The 18,354-nt window shown below is 42.4% G+C and overlaps 1 protein-coding gene across 1 annotated transcript in view; it reads left to right on the top strand.

The window, feature by feature from the left end:
* LOC126416336 (uncharacterized) overlaps window positions 1-18,354 on the top strand; it is a 586,934-nt gene that overhangs the window by 305,852 nt on the left and 262,728 nt on the right. Inside the window, exon 14 of the mRNA XM_050084004.1 lies at window positions 1,470-1,594. Coding sequence (XP_049939961.1) covers window positions 1,470-1,594 — 125 coding nt within the window. The remainder of the gene's footprint in view (window positions 1-1,469; window positions 1,595-18,354) is intronic.

Here is an 18,354-nt window from a genome sequence, read left to right as displayed (position 1 = left end):
ATGTTGTAATTAACGTTTCGATAGTTGATGTAAACATTACATTTTTTTTGTTTTGTGACGTATTGTTCCAAAAATGTTAGATGTTGAGTACACTGTGTGTAACTTGAGAGGAATTTAGATGTAGGAAATACTTAATTTGTCGGACCATTACTCCTTGCAGCATGTATGGTGCAGACTTCAAACATTAAACACAGGTTTGTGTTGCTAACTTGTAAGTTCATGGCATACAGATTTGTGCAGTTAAGATTGTATGTGTGTGTGTATGTTTGTATTTATGAGACTGTATTCATATTTAGTAGATGTATTGTAGATAAAGCTATATTATAAATGACACTTTTAATGTATATTTTTCGACTAATATTTTTAATAAGGTGCAAAAATTTGTATTGTTTGGATACTTTTAAACATGGCCAAGAAAACTGCTTTGGGGATGTAGTGAGAATGGCTGTTTCTTTTTCATTTATTTTAAGTTATTGTACAGTGAATGGCCGTTTCATGGTAATATTCTGCACAGTGGCTGGAAGAGAGAGATGTAACTTACTGATATCATGGTTTGTGGTGACAGATAAGGGTTACATGATCATATTACATGTTATATGATCATAGATAGAGATGGACATGGCTTTTATCTAATGAGTAGTAAAGGTGTGAAATTTTTAGCACACTTGCAGTTTTCAAGACTATTTAAGTGCAAAGTATTCCGGCCCTGGCATATCCATACTACTGAATTATACTAATTACAGCATGCACAAAGATATTTAAGCAATTTTTTCTGTCAAACACCACACAATTGTTTGAAAGTTACATACATACATGTAGATGTATTAGTTTCATTTCAGAGTCACATTAATGTAACCAGAAATGGTTTCCATATAACCTTTTGATTGCATGTATCAAAGAAATATATAAAAATTGCCCCAGTTAAGTAAATTAGTGATGACATCCCACCTCAAATCGTTTGCTGTCTACTTCTGTGATTGGTGGGACAGCCTTTTCATATAAAAGTTTGATACAAAAGACGGAACACTGAGCGTCGCTGAGAAATGGAATCAGTCAAGAAGGGACACCTGGCTAGATATGCTACTTTTAAGGAGACGACTCGTGAAAAGTGAGACAGCCAGGCAGAAACAGGTCCTGGTCATGGCTTGTACCTTTAGTTTTCACTTCAGATGCACTGCTATTAATGTTTACACCTGTCACTATATATCTCTCTGTTTTGACTAATAACGAATTGCGGTCAATAATAAAGAGACAAAAAACAGTCGCATATGTTTATATGTTTATATTTCAATGCTCCTTTTAATGACGATAAATTAGTAAGAAATGGATGATACTGAAAATCTATCGCATTTCTTGCAAAATATATCTGCTTTCTAAGCTTTCCACAGGGGTATCTTTAGTCACTCATTATATTTCACCATCAGTTTCTAAGTTTGTGATTAATGGGCCATTATTTGTTTACTTTTCAGCCTACAAGGTATTAGGGAATGCGCCAGATGTAATTGAAGACAGTTACAATTCACTAAAGATCAGAATATCGTTCGAAAACGTAACTGGGGAAGGAGAGCCGGTTTTCTATGAAGTGCAGTACAAAGTAAGTTTGATGAAGAATAGTTTGCTATGAACTAAGTAGACATAAGAGGCTTTGTGATTATAGAACTGAACTATTCAAATAACTTGAAGTACTTGGATTACTTACTGTTCATGAACAGCTGCAGGTCAGTATCACCACTACATTGATCAATTTAGGCAGCTTCAACATCATTATCATCATCAATAGTAGCACTCTCATGTCCACTGTTGGATTTAGGTCTTGTATATAATTTTACACGAAATTGTGATGCTCAACTGTTCACATAGATTTAGGTAGGCCCTACATGTTTCCTGTAGCTGACTATACGCCTCCTACTTGGGCACCATATGTTATTAAAGCTTACTGCTGTCCAGAGGACTTCCTTATTCCAATTCCCATCTGTGTGCTTGGCCGACCACTATTGCATTTTCATTGCCATCTGATTATGTACTCGATGCTCAGTCTCCTCCCACGACCATTTATATGATTTCCTATTTCTCCTTACTGAAAATCCCCAGTAAGAATCTCACCACTGTTCCTCGAGCAGCTTCCACATTAAAAACTCGTGTCTCACCACCATAAGTCAAAACTGACAACACACACCTGTATGTCGCTCCTCCTTCTATACGACACAACACGTATTTCTGTCTGTCTGAAATAGATACGACAGCTCGGAGGGCGAACTCACAGTCAAGATAACACATGGCGCTTCGGGAAAGTTGCCTATCATTTGCCTGCTGACACACGGCCTGTCTACAACTCCAATAATTCTGTTCATAATTCGCATCAAAATGCTATCGTTAATACTATGAGGTTAAAAGTATTATTTCAAACACCAGCAAGACTGTACCTACAAGCCTAACCACACACTCTGCATTCACATTCACTTACTTAACATCGCCTGAATCGAGTTTGCCATTGCTGGTAGGTTCTTTACGGTTGGATTTAATTTAACAGTCCTTTATGACTTTGAAAATCCGCAGTTCCATTGATTTTTAACTTCTGTACCCGATCTCACAAGATACCCTCACTCACAATCGTCTCTTTATGAGGGCTCTTTCCCCAAAACTGTTTCATATTTACACACGACCGCGTGGTGTGCGAGTACCGGAGAAACGAGCACTACCTTGCAGGTTTGCTGAGGCTGAACTCACTAACTGCATCAGCGAAAACCGGCAGGAGCCAGACCACACACTTCTCATACAATGGGGCTTCCCCGTCAGCGATGATAGCGCTCTAGAGCAAAGATGTCTAAGGGTGAAACCAGTCTATCTGGGAAAGGATCCATGTCTGTAATGGTACACATCGTGTCACTAAATGTTTCCAGAATATGCATGAATTAAGGAGTTTTGGAAGTGGAATTAAGGAATTTTGGCAGTGGTATGAAATGAAAATGACACAGTTGCCCCCCCCCCCCCTCCCTCCCCGAAAGGTAACAGAAATATCTCAGAAATCGAAATCTAACTACAGATCGGGATGTATGGCCCATGGTTCAAGTTAGTAATCTGACTGACAATATCTTAAGTGTCGTCTATCCCCACCAGTCTATAATACTTACGAAGCATGTTTATACACTGAAGAGCCAAGGAAACTGGTACATTTGCCTAATATCATGTAGGGCCCAAGCGGCACGCAGAAGTGCCGCACCACGACGTGGCATGGACTCGACTAATGTCTGAAGTAGTGCTGGAGGGAACTGACGTCATTTCCATAAATCCGTAAGAGTATGAAGGGATGGAGATCTCTTTTGAACAGTACGTTGCAGGCCATCCCAGACATGCTCAATAACGTTCACGTGTGGAGAATCTGGTGGCCACCAGAAGTGTGTAAACTCAGAAGAGTATACCTGGAGCAAGTCTGTAGAAATTCCGGATGTGTGGGGTGCCGCATTGTCCTGCTGGAATTTCCCACGTCTGTTCGAATGCACAATGTACATGAATCGATGCAGGTGATCAGACAGGATGCTTACGTACGTGTCACGGGTCAGATTCGTACCTAGACGTATCATGGGTCCGATATCACTCCAACTGCACACGGCCCACACCAATACAGAGCCTGCACCAGCTTGAACATTTGCCTGCTGATACGAAGGGTCCATAGATTCATAAGGTTGTCTCCATACCTGTGCACGTCCTTCCGCTCGATACACTTTGAAACGAGACTCGTGCGACCAGGGAACATGTTTCCAGTCATCAGCAGTCCAGTGACCGGCCCATACGAGGCGTAATGTCCGTGTTGACGGGTCCAGGCGAGGCGTAAAGCTTTGTGTCGTGCAGTCATCAAGGGTACAGGAGTGGGCCTTCGGCTCTGAAAGCCCATATCGATGATGTTTCGTCGAATGGTTCGCACGCTGTCACTTGTTGATGGCACAACATTGCAATCTGCAGCAATTAGCACTTCTGTCACATTGAACGATTCTCTTCAATCGTCTTTGGTCTCGTTCTTGCAGGATCTCTTTCTGGCCGCAGGGACGTCGGACATTTTATGTTTTATCGGATTCCGACTAACTCTGCAGATGACGAAGGAATTGAAGAAATGTATGATGAGATAAAAGAAATTATTCAGATAGTGAAGGGAGACGAAAATTTAATAGTGATTGGTGACTGGAATTCGGTAGTAGGAAAAGGAAGAGAAGGAAAAATTGGTGAATGTGGAATGGGGATGAGGAACGAAAGAGGTAGCCGCCAGGTAGAATTTTGCATAGAGCATAACTTAATCATAGCTACCACCTGGTCCAAGAATCATGAAATAAGGTTGTATACGTGTAAGAGGCCCGGAGATACTGGAAGGTTTCAGACAGATTATATAATGATCAGACAGAGATTTAGGAACCAGGTTTTAAATTGTAAGACATTTCCAGGGGCAGATGTGGAATCTGCCCACAATCTATTGGTTATGAACTGTAGATTACAACTAAAGAAACTGCAAAAAGGTGGGAATTTAAGGAGATAGGACCTGGATAAACTGGCTAAACCAGAGGTTGTACAGAGTTTCAGGGAAAGCATAAGGGAACAATTGACAGGAATGGGGGAAATAAATACAGTAGAAGAAGAATGGGTAGCTTTGAGGGATGAAGTAGTGAAGGCAGCAGAGGATCAAGTAGGTAAAAAGACGAGGGCTAGTAGAAATCCTTGGGTGACAGAAGAAATACTGAATTTAATTGATGAAAGGAGAAAATATAAAAATACAGTAAATGAAGTAGGCAAAAAGGAATACAAACGTCTCAAAAATGAGATAGACAGGAAATGCAAAATGGCTAAGCAGGGATGGCTAGAGGACAAATGTAAGGATATAGAGGCATACCTCACTAGGGGTATGATAGATACTACCTACAAGAAAATTAAAGAGATCTTTGGAGAAAAGAGAACCACTTGTATGAATATCAAGAGCTCAGATGGCAACCCAGTTCTAAGCAAAGAAGGGAAGGCAGAAAGGTGGAAGGACTATATAGAGGGTTTATACAAGGGCGATGTACTTGAGGACAATATTATGGAAATGGAAGAGGACGTAGATGAAGATGAAATGGAAGATACGATACTGCGTGAAGAGTTTGATAGAGCACTGAAAGACCTAAGTCGAAAGAAGGCCCCGGGAGTAGACAACATTCCATTAGAACTCCTGACGGTCTTGGGAGTGCCGGCCCTGACAAAACTCTACCATCTGGTGAGCAAAATGTATAAGACAGGCGAAATAGCCTCAGACTTCAAGAGGAATACAATAATTCCAATCCCAAAGAAAGCAGGTGTTGACAGTTGTGAAAATTACCGAACTATCAGTTTAATAAGTCACAACTGCAAAATATTAACTCGAATTCTTTACAGACGAATGGAAAAACTGGTAGAAGCCGACCTCGGGGAGGATCAGTTTGGATTCCGTAGAAATGTTGAAACAATTGAGGAAATACTGACCCTACGACTTATCTTAGAAAATAGATTAAGAAAAGGCAAACCTACGTTTGTAGCATTTGTAGACTTAGAAAAGCTTCTGACAATGTTGACTGGAGTACTCTCTTTCAAATTCTGAAGGTGGCAGGGTTAACCAGGGAGCGAAAGGTTATTTACGATTTGTACAAAAACCAGATGGCAGCTATGAGTCGAGGGGCATGAAAGGGAAGCTGTGGTTGAGAAGGGAGTGAGACAGGGTTGTAGCCTCTCCCCGATGCTATTCAATCAGTATACTGAGCAAGCAGTAGTGGAAACAAAAGAAAAATTCGGAGTAGGTATTAAAGTCCATGGAGAGGAAATAAAAACTTTGAGTTTCGCCGATGACATTGTAATTCTGTCAGCGACAGCAAAGGACTTGGAAGAGCAGATGAACGAAATGGATAGTGTCTTGAAAGGAGGATATAAAATGAAGATCAACAAAAGCAAAACGAGGATGATGGAATGTAGTCGAATTAAGTCGGGTGATGCTGAGGGAATTAGATTAGGAAATGAGCCACTTGAAGTAGTAAATGAGTTTTGCTATTAGGGGAGCACAATAACTGATGATGGTCGAAGTAGAGGATATGAAATGTAGACTGGCAATGGCAAGGAATGCGTTTCTGAAGAAGAGGAATTTGTTAACATCGAGTATAGATTTAAGTGTCAGGAAGTCGTTTCTGAAAGTATTTCTATGGAGTGTAGCCATGTATGGAAGTGAAACGTGGACGATAAAGAGTTTAGACAAGAAGAGAACAGAAGCTTTCGAAATGTGGTGCTACAGAAGAATGCTGAAGATTAGATGGGTAGATCACACAACTAATGAGGAGGTATAGTATAGGATTGGGGAGAAGAGGAGTTTGTGGTAGAACTTGACTAGAAGAAGGGATCGGTTGGTACGACAGGTTCTGAGGCATCAAGGGATCACCAGTTTAGTATTGGAGGGCAGCGTGGAGGTTAAAAATCGTAGAGGGAGACAAAGAGATGAATACACCAAGCAGATTCAGGATGTAGGCTTTAGTACGTACTGGGAGATGAAGAAGCTTGCACGGGATAGAGTAGCATGGAGAGCTGCTTCAGACCAGTCTCAATTCTGAAGACAACAACAACAACAACAACATAGGATTCCTGATAATCACGGTTCACTCGTGGAATGCTCATAAGAGAAAATCCTCACTTCATCGCTACCTCAGAGATGCTGTGCCCCATCGCTCGTGCGCCGGTTATCACACCGCGTGCAAAGTCACTTAAATCTTGGTAACCTGTCACTGTAGCAGCAGTGATTGATCTAACAACTGTACCAGACACTTGTCTGATACAGGTGTTGCCGACCGCAGCGCCGTATTCTGCCTGTTTACGTATCTCTGTATCTGAATACGCATGCCTATACCAGTTTCTTTGGCGATTCAGTGTACATTTTACAGTCTTATTTAGTTTTAGTCCATATCCAAATCTCTTGGAATGTTATTTTCAGAACTAAAAGAGACAACAGATCAAACACATACCATGAAATTTCAAAAGCAGACATCAATTAACCTGCTAAGCTCACATGTAGTTCACATTCATAGTAGATTATTTTTGTTCGTGCGCCAAGGCTTCAGAAGCAGTCTTATTTAGTGTTACTAGTTGAAACATGAGAGGCAGAATCTGACAACACGAGAATTTGTGAAAAGCTCTGTTTTGCTGGAAGGCCGGTGGCAGTGGCAGGTCGCGAGAAGTGCGGCAGGCCACGTGGCTGACAGGTGAAGCGGCGTGACGTCATCAGCAATACGGGAAGCGAGGAGCGGAAGGCGTGAGCACTAGACGCGCGTCGTTGAGGCAGGCGAACTCTGAAATGCCGGCGTCGAATCAAGTAGAACGCAATTTGCTTATTAGCTATTCTTCTTGCTGGTCGATTTGCAGAACTATGAGCAAAAAGTGAAAAATCATTGTGCTGTTGCTAAATGCAAAAATGCTTCATATAAAACAGCGGGTGTCATTTACCATTCATTTCCAAAAGATGAGGGAACTTCACCGCAAATGGGTGCTGTAAAAGCACTGCTCCTTTTAATGTGTATAATGCACGGATTTGTAGAGATCGTTTCCCTCTCGAAGATTATGAACGGGGCTTAAAAAACAGCTTTTGGATTTTCTTTGAAAAGATAAGTAACGGGTTTTTTGCCATCACAAAACAACCCAAATTAACGTGGAGTCGCATTAGAGGTGACGGCAAGCACCAGTAAGGAGAACGTACGTAAACTGCCAGATATTCATACTCTTTAGAAACACGTTCCTGTATATTAGCGGCTTTGGAATTATTCGCGCAGCATTTTTTTTTTTTTTTTTTTTTCTGGTCCAGGACTGTATCTACACCGAAAATTCAATTACTTCGGTCGACCAGCAAGAGGTAGTTCCTGACCTAGATATTACTGCTAAACGTGAAATAGACACGAAATAGAAAGATTAAAAACTAAGATAAACTGCCAAGGAGGGGAAACTACACTTTGAAAATAAGTAACACGGTCCAGGAAGCCAAGTATTCGTAATATGCCGTGGAAGTAAACAGATGTGCTTCTGCTACATCCACACGACTACTCCGCATTTCGCAGCTAAGTGCCCGGTAGAGGGTTCATCGAACCACCTCCGAGCTACTTCTGCGCCATTCCACTCTCAAACAGCGTGCCGGAATAACGGACATTTAAATATTTCCTTGCTAGCTCTGATTTCTCTTATTTTTATTACTACGATCATTTCTCCCAATGTAGGTGCCCACCAAAAAATGTTTTCGCATTCGGAGGAGAAAAATGGCGATTGAAATTTCATGAGAAGATACTACCACAGCGGAAAATGCCTTTGTTTTTATCACCAACATCCTAATTCCCGTATCGTATCCCCGGCACTCTCTCCCCTATTTCTCGATAACACAGAACGACCTGGCCTCCTTTGAACTTTGTTGATGCTCTCCGACAATCCTACGTGATGTGAATCCTACACTATACAGCAATGTCTCCAAAAAAAGGACGGACAGGCATAGTGAAACAGCCCTGTTGCATGTTGTTAGTGTTCTGCTGGCAAAACGCAATCTATAATTTGTTTTATCCACAATAGTATTACATGATCGTTGCAACTAAAGTCATTCGTTACTGTAATCCCGAAGTATTCAGTTGAATACTCAGTCTTCAGAATTGTGTGATTCATCTCGTGTCAGAAATCTAGCGGATTCCTTTTAGTACTCGTGTAGATGACTTCACATTTTCATTATTTACTGTCAATTGGCAGTTTTCTTTTGTAACAAAACAACAAATGAAGCAGCGTTTCACACCGAGCTAGATTAGGTCTTACGTAGACAGTTCGTTGAGTTCACTCTCAGAGGAACTTCTGCTCGATTTAGAATACACCACCGGTGGCTGATAACTGGATCTCCAGACAGAGGCTTACTTCTCCTCCAGTTGTCTGGTTCAATGGAATAAACAAGTCTGAAGCTACTTTTGCAGTTTCCATGGGTGACATATCGCTTAGTGTGATTGAGCGATGCTAAAATTATTTCTACAATAACGCCAGAGATTCCTGAAATGCACAACGAAATGGTTTCCCTCTCTCTTCGTTAGAGTAAGTCATCTGAACATAAAAGCTAAAACAGCAAACGTAATAAACAACTTTCCGCGAAGAAAAACCTTCAGTGGGTTACTTTTTGGGTTTCCTGAGCTGCAGTGAGTATTTGGGAACGCAGTAAGGCCGGTATTACACAGTCATATTTCATTCACAAAGAAATATGATCAAATATTCGTAAAATTTCATTGATGAAGACCTTAGACGGGGCGCTAAAAAGGGGTGTTACACTGTCGTCATATTTCTCGTCAAATTTCAAGATGGCAGACAACTTGTTATTATGCGCGGTAGTTGATAGTACCGCAATGGCATTGTATATGTGTCTGTAAGAAAAGCGGTAGAGAAGAAGAAAACATACTTGGATGGAGCCCTAGGTATTACGTCGAGATAGTAAAAGCATTCAGCAAAATTTCTGACGAAATCTGCAAGTGGAGGAAGGCAAGTCTTAATATGTGAATTACTTACGAATGGATGAGAGTGTATGTCAGTATTTGCTCAGTAAAGTGGCTTCTCATATTACAAAACCGAATACTTTCTTGAGAAATGCTATATGGGCAGAAGACAGGCAAACTGTGGCACTTCTTGATACAATAGAGCGCTACTCTAGTTTACAACAAAGCACTCGAATATCACATTACATACTAACAAAAATAATTCCAGAAACGTCTGAAGCGATTTATAAAGCATTGAAGAGGGAATATGTGAAAGTAAATAAATGTTTAGTATACTGTATGTGCAGTAAGAGCTATTTTTAATTTCGAATAATTTATTTAATGGAATTAGTGTCCCAACAACTACAAAATTAATAAAAAGTAGGAAACAGATGAAACGCTTATTAAGTTCAAAAATAGACAAAGTAGGATGAAAAGCTACGAAATAATTTTTTATTTTAGAGTGGGACCACTTCCTCTATTCCGACTTGCCGAAAAGCTGCCCGGACGTTTCCAGGTGTCGAGGTGGATGGCGGTAGCTATAACTGTGGACATGAAGTCGCCTTCAGCATATTTCACCTGCCTATCAACACACAATAAACAGCACGCACTGTGTCCCTTGCCCATCCCACTACCCTAGTCAAAGCAAGTTAATCTAAAAAAAAAAAGAAAAATAGTCGAAAGAACAAACCAACTTTGCAGCCATGTTTACAAACACACTGCAGAGACATCAAATAGCTGTAACGACGCCAGCGCTCGAAGCGGTTACATTTCGCATTTATGATCAAATCTACGGCGAGGCCCCAGATTTGGTCATATTTATTTGACGACAGGCGAAGTTTGACAAAGATCCCTATTAAACCATCAAATTTCTTTGACATAAATATTTGGCATATCAACCTTGACAAAGAAATATGATAGTGTAGTACTGGTCTAACAAGGGAATGGTCCAATAAGACATGCCGAAACGTACCCTGAAATTTTTTACACAGGAAGAAGATAACGAAAGAAATGCTCTGTAAAAATTTTAGCTGCAAAGAGGCACTGCAAGTATTAAAAAAATAGCTGAAAATTGCCAAATTCGTAGCGCTCCAGGCGGCAGTAGAAATGTACACGCCTACTGGCGCTATAGCAAGTGCGCATGCGCAACTAGGCACACGCACACACACACACACACACACACACACACACACACACACAGCCGAGGTCGGCGGTACATTTGTCAACAGGAAACACGACACAAACTGATCGCAACTTGTAAAGGACGTTCCAGGTTACTGTTCGTTGATAGTTTCTCTGATACTACAGTACGCAGTTACTACTCTCTCGAATTAGCCGCTCAAGTAACATCTGTTACAAACTTATCAGTTGCTTTTTTGCAGTAATGGTAAGTAATGACAATACAGACAAAGCCGAATTAATATTTATTGTGTTTTCTCAAGGCATGCCTGCTAATATTACCTTTTTTTCTTTCAGTTTCACAGTAATGTGGAAACCAATTAACGTTCTGAATTTAACAATGGTTAGGTACGAAGAACAAGGGTTTCCAGCCGAAATCATCTACTTCTCCTGAGGACGTACAATGTGTCACTTGTTAGTTGATGTGCTCGACATTCATTCAAATGATATCGACATTTCGTCTGAAAATGTGGATACGTTAAAATAAGTAGGAAATAAGTGTGACGATTCGATGAATTGTGGTTCGGACGACGTCAGTTGTGCCAGTAATAGTTGTCAAGAAGAATACCTTCCAAGCCTAAAAGTAAAAAACGTACTGCAACAGCTTTCGGAGACAATGAAAAGACAATGAAATGTTGGTTAAACGAAGGAGGGTAAAAATGCTTCAAGTTAACGCAGTGTGCAAAGGCGTTTTCGTTTGGTAAAGTCGGATCGTGAACGGTACAAATGGTGGAACAAACTGCATGAAGTAAGAAATATGCGCCAAAGGGAATAAAAAACTGACCGGTGTTGCCTGGTGAAACGTTGTTGTGATGCCTCGTGCAAGGAGGAGAAATGCGTACCATCACGTTTCCGACTTTTATAAAGGTCGGATTGTAGCCTATTGCGATTGCGTTTTATCGTATCGCGACATTGCTGCTCGCGTTGGTCGAGATCCAATGACTGTTAGCAGAATATGGAATCGGTGGGTTCAGGAGGGTAATACGGAACGCCGTACTGGATGCCAACGGCCTCGTATCACTAGCAGTCGAGATGACAGGCATCTTATCCGCATGGCTGTAATGGATCGTGCAGCCACGTCTCGATCCCTGAGTCAACAGGTGGGGACGTTTGGAAGACAACAACCATCTGCACGAACAGTTCGACGATGTTTGCAGCAGCATCGACTATCAGCTCGGAGACCATGGCTACGGTTACCCTTGACGCTGCATCACAGAGAGGAGCGCATTTTTCAAGAAATTATCAGATAACATAATTTCCGATATATCTTTCTCTCATTTCAGACTTATCAGCGGAACAGTATTCTTAAACCCCAGTCATTTGTGCTTTACCAGTTTTCTACGCCACACTTTACGAATTTGATCAAGTATGCCTGGTACGCAGCGCAATATGCAGAACAATGGCCGGGACCGTTTCTGACTCCATCCCAGTTCTGTTCAAAATGGTTCAAATGGCTCTGAGTACTATGGGACTTAACATTTGTGGTCATCAGTACCCTAGAACTTAGAACTACTTTAACCTAACTAACCTAAGGACATCACACACATCCATGCCCGAGGCAGGATTCGAACCTGCGACCGTAGCAGTCGCGCGGTTCCGGACTGAGCGCCTAGAACCGCTCGGCCACCGCGGCCGGCCACAGTTCTTTCTAAAGAAAACTAATCGTTACTACGAAGCGCCTGAATGCTTGAGTTTCTCGTCTGCCCGGTGTGCCTGGTGCAAGAAAAATGTTTATTTTTGTCATTCAATAGACACTTCGCATTTTTGTGACGACTGCAGGCAATAAACAGTTTCACTGATGGCCAAATGTACAATATTCAAACAGTATTATAAGGAATGGTCTACAGGAATTGTTGTAAAATGTAGAACTGTCAGACACATTTCATTTCAACAAATTAGAAATCCTCACTGATGGAAGCCGTCTGTGACTTCAAACACTGCCATGATTTTATTGTCTCTAGTAGCCACGTTTATCAGAATTACACGTGCAAGAATGTCGATATTATTCAAAAAAGTATTTGTATACTTTCAGCCAGGTTTTCACCGGAACAAAGAAGGTAATAAGCACGAGCAAAACAGAATTCTGTCTGGTCTGCCTCTTGCAGGCCTTTCAGCTGGTTGCCACTGCATCTACTTACGTGTCCCTAGCCTTCCCCGGTTACCTATCAGAAAATGGAGACCTGCAGTTTAACGTGGAATCCGATTCACATATGTTTCGTGGCCACTCCAACATCTGTGAGAAGTGAATGCTCGGTTAAAAATCACAGTGAATATGTTTTGGTGTGAACAGGATGTGATCCTGCGCTCTCTGGATCACGAAGGCGCGTTTTGCCACCAGACCATTTTTGTTTAGAAAAAAAAAAGATACAAAAAAAGAATATGACCATTAGACCTTACGCGCGTAGTGGAAACGCTAGCTATGCCACCCCGTGTGATGATGCTCGTCGTCGGTAATTGGTGTTCTGTTTATAAATATCGCCTCAATGGTGATGAGAAGCGAGGGGAAAAAGGCAGCCGACATACAAGAAAATTTTGGACCAGTGTTAAGGAGAGATGGAGTAGCAATTCCGTGTAAAGTGCACGATTTCCACGCATGTCACGACTGCATAGAAATTCAGATACTTGAATTCTTCCTTCCCTGCGTCATTTTGCATACTATGTCAAGAACAGTGCGCTTGCCATGCAAAATAATCCTCACTGAATATCAAAGTTTTGCATTGTGGCTCTAACAAGGTAGAGTTGTATGCAGTATGCTGAATATTAGCTACAAAAAGTAAAAACTAATAACACAGAGTTCATAGGCTATGTTCGTTACCTCCGATTCCCTTTAGTGTGAACGATTCTACCCATATTCAGGCGAATGGTAGTGAATTTTCTGCAGATGCTCATTCGCACATGTTCACTTCCATTCGCTCCATTGTAAACCAGGCTTTAGGTGCTTAACATTGCTGTCTGTGGACTCCGGATAATTCCGCTACGGGACGCTCCGTTAGTGATTCGCCGAATCGCGCTCTAGGGCTGTACAAACCGCTGTTATAAGCTGTTGTTCGTGCGGAAAAAATGTGTAACTTCAAAATTTTCTAAAAAATACTTGCAGTGCCTCTTAACAGCTAAAATTTTGGCAGTGAATCTCTTTCGTTGTGTTCTTGCCGTGTAAAAAATTCCAGGGCAAGTTTCGACTGTCTTATTGGATCATTCCTTTCTTCTTCTTCTTCTTCTACTTCTTCTACGGCCTCTGTAGGACCACGGGTAGCCCCTTCTTGGACTGCATTTTCGTCTTCTTCTCCCAGAACCTTTTCATTCTTTCTCTTCTTCTCTCCCGCTCTTCTTCCGAGATCTTCAGTTTCTGTTTCTCCTGTCGGCTCCACTGGTGACACTCTAATCTTTTCCTGTATTCTTCTCTGCCATTGATCTCCGGCATTTTGGTCGGTGTATATTTGTTCCTCCGATTTTCCTTTCCTTCGACCTTGATCCCCAATTCCAACCAGTCCTTCCGAAGTTCAACAACCCAGTTGGTTCCTGTCTTTCCCCTTGTCCTCCCTGTTGTTTCCCACACTCTCTTCATCATTCTGTCCATACTCATCCTAACTACATGTTCAGCAAACCTTGCCCTTTTGAATCTGATTTCCCAGGATATTGTTCTCATGTTCCGGTACAATTCTTCCCTAGGTCTTCGCATCCACCTCTCTGCACCTCTTTTTCGACCTAGTATTTTTCTCAGTATTTTTCTCTCTTCTTTCGCTAATGTTCTGCCCAATTTCTTCCTAGTGTCATCGTTTCAGCAGCATATAATACCGCGTTCCTCACCGATGCCTTGTAGTGGCTTATCTTTGCCTCTGTGGTTACATTATTTTGCAGAGGGCTGACCTCATCTTCTTTATCCTCTCTGTTATTCCCTCCTTGATCCTGTTCCTTCCTGTTATAAATTCTGCCGGGTATTTAAATTTGTCCACCGTTTGCACAGTGCCTTCCGCTGTTTCCGAGTCTGCAGTGGTATTTAATGTCTTTGTCTTGTTATAGGCGATGCTCAGTCCCACCTTTCTGGCCGCCTTACTTGTAAGATGTTCTAGGTGAATGGCGGACAGTGGTGGGCTCGCGCGTGCCTGGCCGAAAGGCAAAGGTGGGATCTGGCCGCGTGGCAGCTGCCTTACCCCTTTCCAACAGGTACGGGGTGCTTCCTAGTGGTGATGACATCGTTTCCGAGCCACCACAGGATGCCTCGCCTGTTGGGCCAGTGGCCGATTCTCCGGCAAGGTCCCGACAGTCACAGAGGGCGGGCCTATTAGTTATAGGGAGCTCCAACGTTAGGCGGGTTATGGAGCCCCTCAGGAAAATAGCGGGTAGGTCGGGGAAGAATGCCAGTGTGCACTCGGTGTGCTTGCCGGGGGGTCTCGTCCATAATGTGGAGGAGGCCCTTCCGGCAGCTATTGAACGCACTGGGTGTGACCGGCTGCAGATAGTAGCACATGTCGGAACGAATGACGCCTGCCGCTTGGGTTCTGAGGCCATCCTTGGTTCCTTCCGGCGGCTGGCTGATTTGGTGAAGACAACCAGCATCGCACGCGGAGTGCAAGCTGAGCTTAATATCTGCAGCATAGTGCCCAGAGTCGATCGCGGTCCTCTGGTTTGGAGCCGTGTGGAGGGTCTAAACCAGAGGCTCAGACGACTCTGCGACTATAATGGTTGCAAATTCATCGACCTCCGTTATTGGGTGGAGAACTGTAGGGCCCCCCTAGACAGGTCAGGCGTGCACTACACACCGGAAGCAGCTACTAGGGTAGCAGAGTACGTGTGGCGTGCACACGGGGGTTTTTTAGGTTAGAGGGACCCCCCCTTGGGCGAAACGATAAAATACCTGACGGCTTACCAGATAGGACATTATCATCGTTGATAAAGAACGTCCGTCCTCAGAGACTAAAAACAGGAAAAGTTAACGTAATATTGGTAAACTGCAGGAGTATCCAGGGCAAGGTTCCTGAATTAGTATCTCTTATTGAAGGAAATAGTGCGCATATAGTATTAGGAACGGAAAGTTGGTTAAAACCGGAAGTGAACAGTAACGAAATCCTAGACACAGAATGGAATATATACCGCAAGGATAGGATAAACGCCAATGGTGGAGGAGTATTTATAGCAGTAAAGAATTCAATAATATCCAGTGAAGTTATTAGCGAATGCGAATGTGAAATAATCTGGGTTAAGTTAAGTATCAAAGGTGGGTCAGATATGATAGTCGGATGCTTCTATAGACCACCTGCATCAGCAACCGTAGTAGTTGAGCGCCTCAGAGAGAACCTGCATAACGTCGTGAAGAAGTTTCGTGATCATACTATTGTAATAGGGGGAGACTTCAATCTACCAGGTATAGAATGGGATAGTCACACAATCAGAACTGGAGCCAGGGACAGAGACTCTTGTGACATTATCCTGACTGCCTTGTCCGAGAATTACTTCGAGCAGATAGTTAGAGAACCAACTCGTGAAGCTAACGTTTTAGACCTCATAGCAACAAATAGACCGGAACTTTTCGACTCCGTGAATGTAGAAGAGGGTATCAGTGATCATAAGTCAGTGGTTGCATCAATGACTACAAGTGTAATAAGAAATGCCAAGAAAGGAAGGAAAATATATTTACTTAACAAGAGTGATAGGGCACAAATCGCAGAATATCTGAGTGACCACCATCAAACGTTCATTTCTGAGGAAGAGGATGTGGAACAAAAATGGAAAAAATTCAGAAACATCGTCCAGTACGCCTTAGATAAGTTCGTACCGACTAAGGTCCAAAGCGAGGGGAAAGATCCACCGTGGTATAACAGTCATGTACGAAAGGTACTACGGAAACAAAGAAAGCTTCATCATAGGTTTAAGAGTAGTCGAATCATAGCTGATAAGGAAAAGCTGAACGAAGCGAAAAAGAGCGTAAAGAGAGCAATGAGAGAAGCATTCAACGAATTCGAACATAAAACATTGGAAAACAATCTAAACAAGAACCCTAAAAAGTTTTGGTCATATGTAAAATCGGTAAGCGGATCTAAATCCCCTATTCAGTCACTCGTTGACCACGATGGCACCGAAACAGAGGACGACCGAAGAAAGGCAGAAATACTGAATTCAGTGTTCCGAAACTGTTTCACTGCGGAAAATCGTAACACGGTCCCTGACTTCAGCCGTCGCACGGACGCCAAAATGGAAAATATTGAAATAAACGATATCGGAATTGAAAAACAACTGCTATCACTTAGTAGCGGAAAAGCATCCGGACCAGACGAGATACCCTTAAGATTCTACAGTGATTATGCTAAAGAACTTGCCCCCTTTCTATCAGCAATTTATCGTAGATCGCTGGAAGAACGTAAAGTACCTAGCGACTGGAAGAAAGCGCAGGTCGTTCCCATTTTCAAGAAGGGTCATAAATCAGATGCGAATAATTATAGGCCTATTTCGCTTACGTCAATCTGTTGTAGAATAATGGAACATGTTTTGTGTTCTCGTATTATGACGTTCTTAGATAATACAAATCTCCTTCATCATAACCAACATGGATTCCGCAAACAGAGATCATGCGAAACTCAGCTCGCCCTATTTGCCCAAGAAATTCACAGTGCCGTAGACACTGGCGAGCAGATTGATGCCGTATTCCTGGACTTCAGGAAGGCATTTGATACGGTTCCGCACTTACGTTTAGTGAAAAAAATACGAGCTTACGGAATATCGGACCAGGTTTGTGATTGGATTCAGGATTTCCTAGAAGAAAGAACACAACATGTCATTCTTAACGGTTCAAAATCTGCAGATGTAGAGGTAATTTCGGGAGTACCGCAGGGAAGCGTGATAGGACCTTTATTGTTTACAATATACATAAATGACTTAGTTGACAACATCGGTAGCTCCGTGAGGCTATTTGCAGATGACACGGTTGTCTACAAGAAAGTAGCAACATCAGAAGACTCGTACGTACTCCAGGAGGACCCGCAGAGGATTAATGCATGGTGCGACAGCTGGCAGCTTTCCCTAAACGTAGATAAATGTAATATAATGCGCATACATAGGGGCAGAAATCCATTCCAGTACGATTATGCCATAGGTGGTAAATCATTGGAAGCGGTAACGACCGTAAAATACTTAGGAGTTACTATCCGGAGCGATCTGAAGTGGAATGATCACATAAAACAAATAGTGGGAAAAGCAGGCGCCAGGTTGAGATTCATAGGAAGAATTCTAAGAAAATGTGACTCATCGACGAAAGAAGTAGCTTACAAAACGCTTGTTCGTCCGATTCTTGAGTATTGCTCATCAGTATGGGACCCTTACAAGGTTGGATTAATAGAAGAGATAGACATGATCCAGCGAAAAGCAGCGCGATTCGTCATGGGGACATTTAGTCAGCGCGAGAGCGTTACGGAGATGCTGAACAAGCTCCAGTGGCGGACACTTCAAGAAAGGCGTTACGCAATACGGAGAGGTTTATTATCGAAATTACGAGAGAGCACATTCCGGGAAGAGATGGGCAACATATTACTACCGCCCACATATATCTCGCGTAATGATCACAACGAAAAGATCCGAGAAATTAGAGCAAATACGGAGACTTACAAGCAGTCGTTCTTCCCACGCACAATTCGTGAATGGAACAGGGAAGGGGGGATCAGATAGTGGTACA

This window comes from Schistocerca serialis, chromosome 8 (assembly GCF_023864345.2).
Source record: "Schistocerca serialis cubense isolate TAMUIC-IGC-003099 chromosome 8, iqSchSeri2.2, whole genome shotgun sequence".
Classification (NCBI taxonomy): domain Eukaryota; kingdom Metazoa; phylum Arthropoda; class Insecta; order Orthoptera; family Acrididae; genus Schistocerca; species Schistocerca serialis.
Note: the sequence above shows the minus strand (reverse complement) of the source record. Positions and strands in the feature narration are given on the sequence as shown.